The sequence below is a fragment of the Festucalex cinctus genome, chromosome 16 (assembly GCF_051991245.1).
Source record: "Festucalex cinctus isolate MCC-2025b chromosome 16, RoL_Fcin_1.0, whole genome shotgun sequence".
In the NCBI taxonomy this organism is placed as follows: Eukaryota; Metazoa; Chordata; class Actinopteri; order Syngnathiformes; family Syngnathidae; genus Festucalex; species Festucalex cinctus.
Window position 1 is genome coordinate 539217 of NC_135426.1, and position 15304 is coordinate 554520.

Here is a 15304-nt window from a genome sequence, read left to right on the forward strand (position 1 = left end):
TGGAGGTGAATTCATTGTGCTTGAAGAACACTTCCCATGTTTTTTTGTTTTTTTTTTAAACAGAAAAGAAAACAATCAGATTTATTATACATAACTGTTTTTGTCTTTAGCATAATGCGAAAATAAACGTTCAGATTATTGAAGCATTCCCCGACCAAATTGCAGCGTTTGTGATTTGGAATGGTCTATTTTGATGAATGGATTCAGCCCTACTATATTTATTTTTTTTCCTCCATTTTCCATTGCAATGGTCTTGATTTCGTTCTCTTCAGTGTATTGCATGAAAAGAATGTCAACATTTTTGGAGTGGATTTTGATGTTGTGTAGGTTCTCGGCGCAGCTGCGCGTGACGTGACGGATAACAGTGCGGTTTTGTGTCGTGTCAGCACGCCTGGCAAGGAAGCGTCCGTTTTAATGGGACTTTTTAAAGCGTTTGATGAGCTTACAGGCGGGGGGGATTAGGAATGGAGAAGGACATCCCAAAGTGGCCTACAAAAGGCATGTGAGCGGCTTGCGCCCTTCTTGGCCCGCTGTTGTGCGAGTGCGAGGCAGGCGGTGTGCAGGGGCAAACGGGCGCGCTGGTTAGTCATCATGGGCAACTCGACAGGTAGCACGGTGGACGACCTGCAGGCGGTGGAGATGCACCTGTGGTACAAGAAGTTCATGACAGAGTGCCCGTCGGGTCAGCTCACCCTGCACGAGTTCAAGCAGTTCTTCGGCCTGCGTGGCCTCGACGCCGAGGCCAACGCGTACATCGAGCAGATGTTCCGCACTTTCGACATGAACAAGGTACCACTTTCGGGGATGGATGATCGTATAGAAGGCCTGGATGAATGCATGGATGGATGGCAACCCCCATTAAAAGTTCTCTGCCGCCGTTTCTTGCCATATGACGTTTTAAAACATCACAAGCTTGCAGAATTGCTTGTGGATAACACGTTGATTTAATTCCTCCTGTTTGAATGAATGGTGCCACAAAGGTTCAATTGAGATGCTAAATTGAATGATCGTTTTTATTTTATTTCTAGTATTTGTTGCTTTAATTTCTTTTACTTACAATTGAAAATGGAAGCAAATGTTTGCATAAAGTCCGCCTGAACCGATTAATCAGAAACTATAATCATTTCTAAACTTAATTGACTATAAGGTTGAAATGACCAAGATTTGTATTTATATTTATAAATTAAAAATGATATATGTATTTTATTAGAATCACGCTGTATTTTATAGTGAAGAAATGCTTTATTTATCTCTTATAAATTATTGAAAGTATTATTAACAATTTTCTAAACTTGTTTTACTGTATGAGTATAAATGATCGGTTTTGATTGGATTATTTTTGCATTTCTATATGACATATTTTTCTGAAGAACTTTTACATCCCTATTTTATTTATTGCGTTAAAAGTGTTTTGAATGAGCTATATGTTGTCATTTTCTTCCACATTCGGAATGCAATAGCATTTTCGATGTAATGTGGCTTACATCTTTCTCATATTTAGCCAGTCCCTTTGCCAAAATATTAGCCAAAAGCAGCGGGCCCAATAATCACTCGTCATCAATAGTTGGAAGGGCGCCTGATGAATTAAAAGGCGAGGCGATGACCTTTCTCTTTCATCTGCAATTCCCGAGATGAGTTCATCGTCTGGCTGGGGAGCCGCCGTCGTAATCTTCAACCGGCCGCAAGATGAGCCGATAGCGAGATGAGATGAGATGACGCATTCCCTGACACACTTTTGCCTGCCTACATAATTGACCTTTCGCAAACTCCGCCCCCCAAACGAGCATTGACCAATCACACATTTAGCAACCGTTGCTATATAAGCATAGTCCGTCAAGCTTTACTCAGCTCTCGATGACGTCCACAGTCTGATTGATTTTATTTGATGGCTTACGAGACTGCTAACCACCATAAAACTTTCCACCATAAAACTTTACGGAAGAGTGACAACAATTAACAAGCTCCGGACCTCCAAAATGATGAAGCGGTGTGCCTACGGAGTATGTAAATCGGACTGTGCTAAGGTAGGACTATGCTAACTCTATCGGGCTAACTAGCTAGCTGTAGTGTAGTTTGCTTTCGGGGCAATAACTGTCACAAAACGATATCAAAGTTATTGTAGTTACTATTAATGAATAATATATATTACTAGAATGTCATTGCCATCTAAGTTAAGCTTGTTCAGTCAGTGGTTAATGTTAGTTTAATGTCTTCTGTTAGCTTTTGCATTTGTCTAAATGTTGCGAGCTAACGTTAACACAAAGCTTCGTCAAGTTTGGCAAACTTAGCGTCCTAATAAGTGCCCCGAGCTTATCTTGTTTTCATTTTTCATGCAGCATTTTGTGAACGGACACCCGTCTCCGGAGTATCCCAACCTTGTGCTTGCTGTACAAGTGTTGAACCAGACAAGGGAGCAGCTCGAAGGCTGTTGAAAGCCACACACACAAAAAAACGGTAGACTTAACGTTCTAACGTTACGTCAATATTTGAGTTGAAATGCAAGTAAAATATTAAAATAAATATGAACAGCTTGTGAGACACTCGAGTACCAGGTAAAGTGACAATGAATTAATAAAATTTGCCATTTCATTTGCAAAAAATGTGTACAGATGCAGAGTCCATGTGCAGGAGCCAGGAGTTTCCAGGTCCACAGCTGCTGATGCTGAAACAGAAAATCATGAACACCCCCTACTTCCTAGAAGCCAGCTGGAAAACGACCCTGAGGAGGGACAGAGCACTGAAGAGGAGAATAAATTGGAAGAAGAAAATGACAATATGAAATTAAATTGTCCTTAAAAGAAACTGAAATCGAAAGTCCGAAAACACAAATTAGCACACTTAAAAAGAAAACTAAATCAGCTGTTTGTTTTAATGAAATTTCTAAAATAAAAAAGTTCAATATAGTGTCAAATTCCTAATACAAGATTGGTAATCAAACATCACATCTAGTATGTAGTGACCTACAGCTAGAGACAGTAATCACATCACATGACAACTACATTACAGTACTAACATTTTAAGTTGCTATTTTTACTGTGAAGCATTTTGCAAATCCGAAACATGGAAGATGCTGTAAAAATGCAGATGTGGCTTTATCCTTGTTTAATATTTTTATGTGTTTGTGTATTTTCTCCTTTTATAGACTGTAAAGACCATTCAGAATGTGTAAATATCTAATTTTAATGAAACCTCAATAAACCCGTGAGGAAAACGTACAATATTTTTTCACAGCAACTTGATTCTGACTGGCTGATCCAACCTACTGTAATCTCACCTGGTGGCTTAGACCGCACCCCACTACATATTTCTTGAGTCAAATTTCTATCTCAGGTGCAGTTTCATGGAGTGATTGATGGTGTTTCTGTAAAATGGAAGGATTAAAAAAAGAAAACTTGTTGTGCGTATAGCTCTTGCCTTTAGCCTTGGCTACCACCACCAGTGTTGCCGGTAACGCGTTACTCGAAAAATTAGTTTTTCAAGGTAACTATTAGTCTAACGCGTTACTTTATTCTACAAAGTAGTCTGATTAAAGTTACTGTCCAGAGATTCAATGCGTTACTCCACATTTTCATGAAGAAGGCAAAATATCTCACTATTGTAACAGTCACAAACAACTGCCGCTAACTATGAAGATGAGGCGGAAGTCATTGATCACCACATCAGCCATGGTCTGGTCGTGAATGGTTTGCACATTCAAAACAAAAGTGATGATACTTTTACTACTAGTTTTATTAACCAACAGGCACACAACGCAACAAAAAAAGTGTACATTATGGACCATAAAAGTGGTAAAAAAAAAAAAATAATTTATTTCCATCCTGGTCCGTGAAGCATTATGGGATGAGGTCGTCTCCGCCCTCTCGCCAGGGGGACTGACGTCAGACAAGTCACGTTTTCAGTAGTGGACCGGATATCGCGTGGCTGTGAATCGGTTGCGAGTGAGGCTTTATGGTTTACATAACAATAGCAAGAGTTCTGCGCCGTGCTCTACTTGTTTTGTTTACATTTCAGTAGCATCACTATTCAAGCTACTTCCGTGTTTACAGAGAGCTAGCAAAGTAGCGCTCAGAGACGCTTCATTTCCCGGATGTTGTAAACATAATGCAAAGACGTTACGCACCTTGGGGGGTTAGCCTACCGTCAACGCTGTGCTCGCGACACGGCGCGCGTGCGCACAACGAGTGACAACATGCAACAGTGGAGACAGTTAGCAGAAGCCGGTGCCGTACATCTCGGTATTTCCCATTGCTATCGAGTCCTCTCGGTGCACTTGTATGTCCCAGGCCGGCGTTGGTACTGAGCGCAAGCCAAAAAGAATAACTCCCGTGACGATCCAATGCATGGATTCAAACGACACAGGTATGTCCCACAGCCAACACACCAGCTATGCTAAAAGCACACTGCAAGTATCTCATTTCTCAGTTTGTGGCTCCCTGTCAATGTCTACTGAAGAAACACACTCCTCAATGTCAATTATCATTTATTGACAGCGATGAAGGAGCCCTGCAGAGGCACAAACATATAATGGCTATACTTACATAAAACAGGTGGACAACATTAAGAATCACCACCCAACTGATAATCACACATTAAACATGTAGACTCACATGAACAACGTCAGCAGCTCAACGTAACATGAAATTGGCAGCACTGTAACAACATGTCCTGTCGGCAGCACACCAAAATGGAGAACTGCTGCCGCGAGGCAACACAACAAACTCAATACCCCAGTGACCCCTAGTGGCCGGAGGAGACCTCTACATCTACAACTAGCATGAGCAGCAGATAGGAGAAATGAGACGTGCCCGCGATTACGTCATCAAACTAAAAATGAACGACAGCCCAAAAAACAAAATATAAACAGTCGTGATTCTGTGGTCATCGTGTCTCAGATAAAAAACAAAACAAAAAAGATGTCATACCAAAAATGAATTTCATGGCAAAAGAAAAACAAAAATTGTTAAAAACAAAAATTGTTGATTAAAAAGGGAAATTAACTTTTGAAAATATTTTTGCATATATTAAGTGGTTAAAATGTGTTTGATAGATTTATTGTTCAATAAGGTGGCTTCATATTTCTTTTGGCTGGACGGTAGGTTTATTTCATGTCTTAAATGTATGTTTCTGAAATACTTCACAATGTGCACATATTCTGTTTAATTGTGTTGGTGTCTGTCTCAAGGTTAAATATTTATATTTAACATTAAATTATCAACCTTTTGTTTTCCTGATCCTTATTTTGAAGAGGAAAAAAAACAAAACAAAAAACAATTATAACTGTCAATAACTACTAATAAATATTTAAACTGATACATTTTTCAGTCATATCGCCCAGCCCTTTGTTGCAGTATATTTAAATAATTGATTCAAAATATAAAAATATAGAAGACATATTGGTTGTTGTTCACATTTGTAGATACTGTAAAAATGTGTGGCGTTTTAAGATTAATGTTTACAAGCAACAAATGTCACTATAAGTTGTGAATATTGAAATGAATCGTATCGAATCGAAAATTGTATCGTTCCCAAACTGAATCAAACCGTATCGAACCGTTCTGTTCTGAAAGATAATCGTTTTTCAATCGAATCGCAACCTGTGTATCGAGATACATATTGAATCGGCCTCAATTCAGAGATTCCCACCCCTAGTTTTCAGCATGCACGAGTCGACTCAAGTGTACACACTGGAATAGCGGAACAAACAATAGAGGAATTAAGGGGATTTTCATTTTCAACCTGGATAGATTTGTATTTTTTGTTTTATAAAAAGTATTTACAAGAAGTCAAGAGAGACTGCCTTTTTTTTTTTTCATAAAAAAACGTTATTTTCATGTTAAAAATGCACTTTCAATAAAGTATTTGGAACTACCGCATTATTTTTATGTTGAGATGGTGTTATCGGCAGCTGCTGAAAGTAACTAAAAAAGTAACTTTTAATCTAACTTAGTTACTTTTAAAACCAAGTAATCAGTAACGCAACTTAGTTACTTTTAAAACCAAGTAATCAGTAAAGTAACTAAGTTACTTTTTCAAGGTAACTGTGGCAACACTGACCACCACACTGCTCACAGGTTGACCAGTATTTATTTTTTTTACCCCTGGCTTTGTGCCACTGCTGAGGCATGCTTGTGGGGTAAATGTCATCACTTCTTGCAGAGTGCAGGTCCAGGGTGTGCATAAAGCCCACAATGTGAGCGCAGAAACCTGGTGAACTGATTGAAAACATAGCATTAGGTATTTGTTTTGGAAAAACTATTACAATAATGTAGCATTAACTAGCTAGTTACAGCCATATAACCTGAACTAAATCCATGGCTAGGGTGACATAAATATTTTTTTAATGATGGACAAGGAATAACAATGACTGATCTGATGCTTTCAAAGACAAAAACAAAACAAAACACTAATGTTTAGCTAGCTATAAACACCGAGGTTTAGCTAACTTGCTGACCTAACAGTAATCCTCATATTTTAACAATACTAGACTAATATAAGTAAGAAAACTTACCCGGCAGTACAAGAGCACGACTGGTCCATAATGCTGTGCTGGTTGCATCTTAAGTATAGGTCATGGGGTTTTCTCAGATTTAGCTTGTGTCCTGTATGTTTCCCCTTCGCTGGCTAATTTAATATTATGACTATAACCCTCCACTGCATATTGTAATCCTTTTTGCCTCGATCTGGAGGATATTGCACTGGTATTGCTCCAAAAGAAATCACTAATACACGCCGGTGTAAGTCTTCCCGTCACGGCTTGTGCTGTCGGAGTCACCAAGCTTGACGGACTAGCAACAGTAACTAAGGGGGGCGGAGCTTATGCGAAAGGTCAATTGAACTGGCCAGTTGGGATTTGGGGAATCGCAAGGGACAAGTGATCGAATCGCATTTCGACGGGGCTTTTGGCGCTATCTTCTGGTGTCACAAAGAGCAGCAAACATGTAAAAGAGGTGAACTGATTTGATTTGTTTTTTTGTTGTTCTCATCCGACTGCATGTGTGTGGAAATGACTGTTGCGCGTTAGGACGGCTACATCGACTTCATGGAGTACGTGGCGGCACTCAGCCTGGTGATGCGCGGCAAGATGGAGCACAAACTGCGCTGGTACTTCAAACTCTACGACGTGGACGGCAACGGCTGCATCGACCGACACGAGCTGCTCAACATCATCAAGGTTGGAGCCGAGAAGGACGACAAAAAACCAGTTGGACTTGCTGGAATGATCGCAAGAGTGATCAGGCGGATCGAAGCCATCGCTAATGTTGTTGTCCGCCCCCCTCAGGCCATTCGCGCCATTACAGGTAACGACAACCAGGAAGTGACGGCTGAGGACTTCACCAACAGCGTCTTCGACAGGATTGACATCAACGGCGACGGTGAGGGCACAAAATGATTTCCACACATTTTCATATCTCAACAAATCCTGTTATCTACAGGATTTTTTTTTTTTTTTTGGGGGGGTCACGTGTTATTTTGTATTATCACTTCATTTGTCTTGTTCATTAGTCAAGTCACCTTTATTTAAACAGCGCTTTTGAAAAAGATTTGACTTGGATATATGCCAAGCTGCTTTTTTCCTCCTGCTTTTTATGAATTAAGTTATATTTTTTCTTTGTCAATGTTTATATTTCTAAGTTGTTTTTTTCCTGTAATTTTTAATGTAGTAAATATACAAATGTTTTAAGTATATATTTTCTCTCGTTATTTTCATATATTCAATTATTAATGATATTTATTTCCTCCCTTGTGCTTTACATTTTTTTGGTGCAACTTAAAAAAATGTAGTTAAATTTGTATTTGTAAATGTCATTTTATTCAACAAAACGTTTATTTTTTTTCTACTTAACATTTGAAACTTGATTTATTTGATGTATTTTCCCCCCAGCCATTATTTAATTTGATTGTTCAATAAATGTGAGCATTTATTTTCAGCTTGTCTTTTTGTACGGCGAGCATATGATTTGATGAGCGAAAGAGAGCCTCTGTGGCGACTGGAGTAACGGACGGGAATGTAGCAAATGTGGTGTCTGCTCTACTGACAGGTGAGCTGTCACTGGACGAGTTTGTGGCGGGCGCTCGCTCCGACGACGACTTCATGGAGGTGATGATGAAGAGTCTGGACCTGACGCACATCGTCGCCATGATCCACAGTCGGCGCCACAGCGTTTAGCAAAGTACCTTTTGTGTAGAATTGACGGCGCTTATATACGCCCACATCGTGGAAATACGCTTTCCATGGAAGACACGCAGTGCAAAAATACTGGATTATGAATCTACCTACTGCCCAGAGCCAGCTGAGATAGGCGCCAGCACCCCCCGCGACCCTTGTGAGGAATAAGCGGTCAAGAAAATGGATGGATGGATGGATGAATCGTACCTTACGTCTGCCCGTTGCATTCAAAGTGAATCCAGTCAAAAGTGAGGGATTTGCTGGATACAATCAACAGGCATTTATGCAAATATATTTGTACTATACTTATTTTTATATTACTTAATATCACATGAGCTGCTGCTGCCTGTTACTCAAAGTAGAAAACGATCAGTTGCATGAGCGACGTTTGACTAGTGCCTTTTGCTTTGTTCCTTTGTACAATATAAAATAAAAATAAAAATTTTTAAAAAAAATCACTTGCTCACGCAACAGTTGTAAACTTGTAGTTCATTTGAAAGCATTTAAAAACATACACAAGTGGTTGAATACCCTCGAGAGTTGCCTTAAAAAAGTGGAGACCCATCCTTCGTAAAATGCAGTAATATGACTCATTTTTACAAAGGAAAACAAAACATTGTTGTGTTGCTGCACTGTCTGTGTTGAAAGATACCTTGCTAAAATTGTTATAATAACATCGTCACACCAATGCTAACCGTTAGCACGCGGTTTGGCATTTTGCATTGCTTGTTAGCATTCGGGATGTAATGATATCCAAACGTCGCGATATGGTATTAACACAAAATGCATACTAAAAAAAAAGCAATATTGTGCGTTTGTACATAAAGAACAATTTCTAATCACGCTTAAAGGTACACTCAGTATTATACAGTGGAATCTAGTGGTGAAATAAGCATTCATTCATTAAAAAAGTTAGTAGTATGTAAAAAGATGTGTTGTATTGCATAAACGTACTTTTTTAAAATATAACGGTAAGTCTAGAAATCACTAATTATTTTACATGGCCGCGCCGCGCCTTCTAGTGCCCGCCATGTTTTGCCATCTTTCTGATACGGGTGGCGTCAAAGACAAATTTTAGCAATCCATTTCTTAACGCGTTTTTCAAACGCCTTTGCAGACTAACTTCCGGTTTGTGTGGCAACCGCAAATAAACGAAGAAGAAGAGTTTCCGGCCCCCGAAGAGAGCATTATCAAGCATCACAATTGCTTTGGGAATTTATTCATTTCAGCCCGACAAAACAAGAGTTTAGATTGTAGCCGCATTTGCCAGATGGAGAGAAATGAGGAACAGACTAGGTTTGGGAAGTGCCGGTGCCTTCGACTGCTTTCTACTTGACCGGTAAGTAAGAGTACATTTGTGTTTACGTTTTGAGAGCGAGAGAAAAAGTATGCAACGTACTAATTAATACGATGTTCGTACCATTGTTTTACTATCACTATAGCTGTTGATTAGCAACTCCACACCACTCCAACGATTTTGTTATGTAGCTACTTTGTTTTGTTCTGCCTGAAAAATGATTCCCACCGGCAGGTTATATTCAGAGTAACTGCGCAAGTTATTGTGTAATGTAGTGTAACTGTGATTTCGGAGGTATATTTGCCCATAACTTCAATTGAGAATCTAAAGCATACTGTATTAGTGGAGGAGTTGAAAATTATTCTTTTCGTTGTGTTTGGTGAAAATAGTGTTCTCGAATAGAAGCAAGAAATTACATTTCGACAGGGAATCACTTTCTGAGCTTAACTGCTGGCTGTACCGTAAGCCCTGCTCGAGTCTGAACTCTCTCACTCAAGTGTGTACTGCTCCATTTGTGTAATTGCGTGCACAAGAACGTACAGGCTGCTACGTTTTCACGGAAACTCGACGAGCACGCAGCCTTTGCATATTCTATGCAGTATGCAGTCAAGTTACTTTTATCTAGCTATACAATGTTTTGAGGCCTTTGTTGGAAATGTGGTGACATATAGTAGTATCATCAAGTTTTTTTTTTTTTTTTTTTAATTGTGGGAATGCTGAAAGCATATGTTGTTTCTAACCTTTATTATTATACTTATTATTGTGGGAATGCTACATATGTTGTTTCTAACCTTTATTATTATTATACGTATTATTATTGTGGGAATGCTAATAAGTATAATAATATGTTGTTTCTAACCTTTATTATTGTGGGATGCTGAAAGCATACTTATTGTGGGATGCTGAAAGCATCCCACATATGTTGTTTCTAACCTTTATTGTGGGATGCTGAAAGCAGTACTTGCATAATTTAATGTTAAAGATCTACTTTTCCCCATTCAGTTTTAATGGAACTGACACTGAATTTTTTCTAAGTCCCATTTTCCACGCCCACTTCCATACATAGAACAGACCATTATGACCGTCTTTTTGATACTGCTCAGTGGCGCAGTTGGGAGAGTGCATGTACAGTAAGCAGGAGGTCGCAGGTTCAAAGCCCACCGCCGACTGTACATTGCACATATGTCCGTGGCAATTACATAAACGGATATTAAGTATACCAACTGACTATCATACCAGGAATTGCGTTATACTGACATGATCAAACGCATGTGTCCCAAATCAGCACTGACGACTTTCAGCGTCAGGTGACACTTTGAATTACCAATACGCCAATTCGCTCTGCTGCTCACAGGTCCAGTGGCTCACTGGCTTAAGCGCTTGCGCCAGGTGAATAGCAAAGACAGCCCGATCAATGGTTCGCTGGTTCAAACCTCGAATGGAGCAACTTTTGGACATGGACATACTTCTTTTTTTTTTTTTTTAGTTAAAACTAAAACTTTCGTCTTTTCATTTATAATTCATCCATAATTTCTCATTTGTAATTTACAACCAATTTATCTTTCTTTATTCATTTAGCATACATTTATTGCATGTTCAGACACATTCGCTGCTTCCATTTCACAACACTTCAATGATGCTACCAAGTCTTCTGTGGGTCAGTGGATTGATTGGCAGTGCAGTAGCTCATTGAACAGTACATAGGAGGTGAGGGTTTGATACCAGTCTCAGACTGGTAGAATTTAAACTTCAGTCTTTTCATTTATAATTCATTCATAATTTCTCATATGTAATTTACAGCCAATGTATCTTTCTTTATTCATTTAACATACGTTTTATTTAATGCATTCTGGTTCAGCAAGACATCTCTCAATTACATTTCACACTTCAATGATAACAATAGCATTCTGCTATTAGCAGTCAGCTTAGCATTCAGCTATAAGCATTCGGCTTTCAGCATCCCACGCAATTTCTTCAGAAATTGCTTAGTCTAGTTATTATTATTGTGGGATGCTGAAAGCATCCCACATATGTTGTTTCTAACCTTTATTATTATTATTATACTTATTATTGTGGGATGCTGAAAGCATCCCACATATGTTGTTTCTAACCTTTATTGTGGGATGCTGAAAGCATCCCACATATGTTGTTTCTAACCTTTATTATTATTATTATACTTATTGTGGGATGCTGAAAGCATCCCACATATGTTGTTTCTAACCTTTATTATTATTATTGTGGGATGCTGAAAGCATATGTTGTTTCTAACCTTTATTATTATTATACTTATACTTAAACTTATTATTGTGGGATGCTGAAAGCATCCCACATATGTTGTTTCTAACCTTTATTATTATTATTATTATACTTAAACTTATTATTATTAGAGCATTTTATTCTCAACACTTTTTGCAATCAAACTACTCCTACATTATACTTCCGATTTACACCGTTCAAATTTCAACTTGCTGACAAAATTCACGCCTTTCGGGCTATTTATCGTTTGATTTCATATTACTTACAGTACTCGCATAATTTAATGTTAAAAATCTACTTTTCCCCATTCAGTTTTAATGGGACTGACACTGAAATTTTTCTAAGTCCCATTTTCCACGCCCACTTCCATACATACAACAGACCATCTTGACTTGCTTTCAGATATTGCTTCGTGGCGCAGTTGGGAGAGTGCATGTACAGTAAGCAGGAGGTCGCAGGTTCAAAGCCCACCGCCGACTGTACATTGCACATATGTCTGTGGCAATTACATAAACAGATATTAAGTATACCAACTGACTATCACACCAGGAAATGCGTTATACTGACATGATCAAACACATGTGTCCCAAATCAGCGCTGATGACTTTCAGCGTCAGGTGACACTTTGAATTACAAATACGCCAATTCGCTCTGCTGCTCACAGGTCCGGTGGCTCACTGGCTTAAGCGCTTGCATAGCAAAGACAGCCCTACGAATGGTTCGCTGGTTCAAACCTCGGATGGAGCAACTTTTGGACATGGATATACTTCTTTTTTTTTTTTTAGTTAAAACTAAAACTTTCTTCTTTTCATTTATAATTCAACCATAATTTCTCATTTGTAATTTACAACCAATTTATCTTTCTTTATTTAACATACATTTTATTGCACGTTCAGACACATTCGCTGCTTCCATTTCACAACACTTCAGTTATGCCACCAAGTCTTCTGTGGGTCAGTGGATATATTGGCAGTGCAGTAGCTCATTGAACAGTAAACAGGAGGTGAGGGTTCAAATTCAATCTCAGACTGGTTGAATTTAAACTTCAGTCTTTTCATTTATAATTCATTCATAATTTCTCATATGTAATTTACAGCCAATGTATCTTTCTTTATTAATTTAACATACGTTTTATTTAATGCATTCTGGTTCAGCAAGACATCTCTCAATTACATTTCACACTTCAATGATAACAATAGCATTCTGCTATTAGCAGTCAGCTTAGCATTCAGCTATTAGCATTCGGCTTTCAGCATCCCACGCAATTTCTTCAGAAATTGCTTAGTCTAGTTATTATAGCATTTTATTCTCAACACTTTTTGCAATCAAACTACTCCTACATTATACTTCCGATTTACACCGTTCAAATTTCAACTTGCTGACAAAATTCACGCCTTTCGGGCTATTTATCGTTTGACTTCATATTACTTACAGTACTCGCATAATTTAATGTTAAAGATCCACTTTTCCCCATTCAGTTTTAATGGGACTGACACTGAATTTTTTCTAAGTACCATTTTCCACGCCCACTTCCATACATACAACAGACCATCTTGACTTGCTTTCAGATATTGCTTCGTGGCGCAGTTGGGAGAGTGCATGTACAGTAAGCAGGAGGTCGCAGGTTCAAAGCCTACCGCCGACTGTACATTGCACATATGTCTGTGGCAATTACATAAACAGATATTAAGTATACCAACTGACTATCACACCAGGAAATGCGTTATACTGACATGATCAAACACATGTGTCCAAATCAGCGCTGATGACTTTCAGCGTCAGGTGACACTTTGAACTACAAATACGCCAATTCGCTCTGCTGCTCACAGGTCGGGTGGCTCACTGGCTTAAGCGCTTGCATAGCAAAGACAGCCCTACGAATGGTTCGCTGGTTCAAACCTCGGATGGAGCAACTTTTGGACATGGACATACTTCTTTTTTTTTTTTTAGTTAAAACTAAAACTTTCTTCTTTTCATTTATAATTCAACCATAATTTCTCATTTGTAATTTACAACCAATTTATCTTTCTTTATTTAACATACATTTTATTGCATGTTCAGACACATTCGCTGCTTCCATTTCACAACACTTCAGTTATGCCACCAAGTCTTCTGTGGGTCAGTGGGTATATTGGCAGTGCAGTAGCTCATTGAACAGTAAACAGGAGGTGAGGGTTCAAATTCAATCTCAGACTGGTTGAATTTAAACTTCAGTCTTTTCATTTATAATTCATTCATAATTTCTCATATGTAATTTACAGCCAATGTATCTTTCTTTATTAATTTAACATACGTTTTATTTAATGCATTCTGGTTCAGCAAGACATCTCTCAATTACATTTCACACTTCAATGATAACAATAGCATTCTGCTATTAGCAGTCAGCTTAGCATTCAGCTATTAGCATTCGGCTTTCAGCATCCCACGCAATTTCTTCAGAAATTGCTTAGTCTAGTTATTATTATTATACTTAAACTTATTATTATAGCATTTTATTCTCAACACTTTTTGCAATCAAACTACTCCTACATTATACTTCCGATTTACACCGTTCAAATTTCAACTTGCTGACAAAATTCACGCCTTTCGGGCTATTTATCGTTTGACTTCATATTACTTACAGTACTCGCATAATTTAATGTTAAAAATCTACTTTTCCCCATTCAGTTTTAATGGGACTGACACTGAATTTTTTCTAAGTCCCATTTTCCACGCCCACTTCCATACATACAACAGACCATCTTGACTTGCTTTCAGATATTGCTTCGTGGCGCAGTTGGGAGAGTGCATGTACAGTAAGCAGGAGGTCGCAGGTTCAAAGCCCACCGCCGACTGTACATTGCACATATGTCTGTGGCAATTACATAAACAGATATTAAGTATACCAACTGACTATCACACCAGGAAATGCGTTATACTGACATGATCAAACACATGTGTCCCAAATCAGCGCTGATGACTTTCAGCGTCAGGTGACACTTTGAACTACAAATACGCCAATTCGCTCTGCTGCTCACAGGTCCGGTGGCTCACTGGCTTAAGCGCTTGCATAGCAAAGACAGCCCTACGAATGGTTCGCTGGTTCAAACCTCGGATGGAGCAACTTTTGGACATGGACATACTTCTTTTTTTTTTTTAGTTAAAACTAAAACTTTCTTCTTTTCATTTATAATTCAACCATAATTTCTCATTTGTAATTTACAACCAATTTATCTTTCTTTATTTAACATACATTTTATTGCGTTCAGACACATTCGCTGCTTCCATTTCACAACACTTCAGTTATGCCACCAAGTCTTCTGTGGGTCAGTGGATATATTGGCAGTGCAGTAGCTCATTGAACAGTAAACAGGAGGTGAGGGTTCAAATTCAATCTCAGACTGGTTGAATTTAAACTTCAGTCTTTTCATTTATAATTCATTCATAATTTCTCATATGTAATTTACAGCCAATGTATCTTTCTTTATTAATTTAACATACGTTTTATTTAATGCATTCTGGTTCAGCAAGACATCTCTCAATTACATTTCACACTTCAATGATAACAATAGCATTCTGCTATTAGCAGTCAGCTTAGCATTAGT

At 38.4% G+C, this 15304-nt stretch overlaps 1 protein-coding gene and 1 long non-coding RNA gene across 2 annotated transcripts; both read left to right on the forward strand.

The window, feature by feature from the left end:
• Window positions 1-348: 348 nt before the first annotated feature.
• On the forward strand, window positions 349-8638 carry guca1aa (guanylate cyclase activator 1Aa). The gene is made up of 4 exons (XM_077499905.1): window positions 349-789; window positions 7022-7171; window positions 7280-7373; window positions 8040-8638. Exons 1-4 carry the CDS (start codon window positions 592-594, stop codon window positions 8165-8167), a joined length of 570 nt encoding a protein of 189 aa, XP_077356031.1. The 5' UTR covers window positions 349-591; the 3' UTR covers window positions 8168-8638.
• LOC144003534 (uncharacterized) lies at window positions 797-7014 on the forward strand. The gene is made up of 3 exons (XR_013279016.1): window positions 797-2024; window positions 2337-2454; window positions 2610-7014. It is a non-coding gene; the product is annotated as an uncharacterized LOC144003534 (long non-coding RNA).
• Window positions 8639-15304: the final 6666 nt, after the last annotated feature.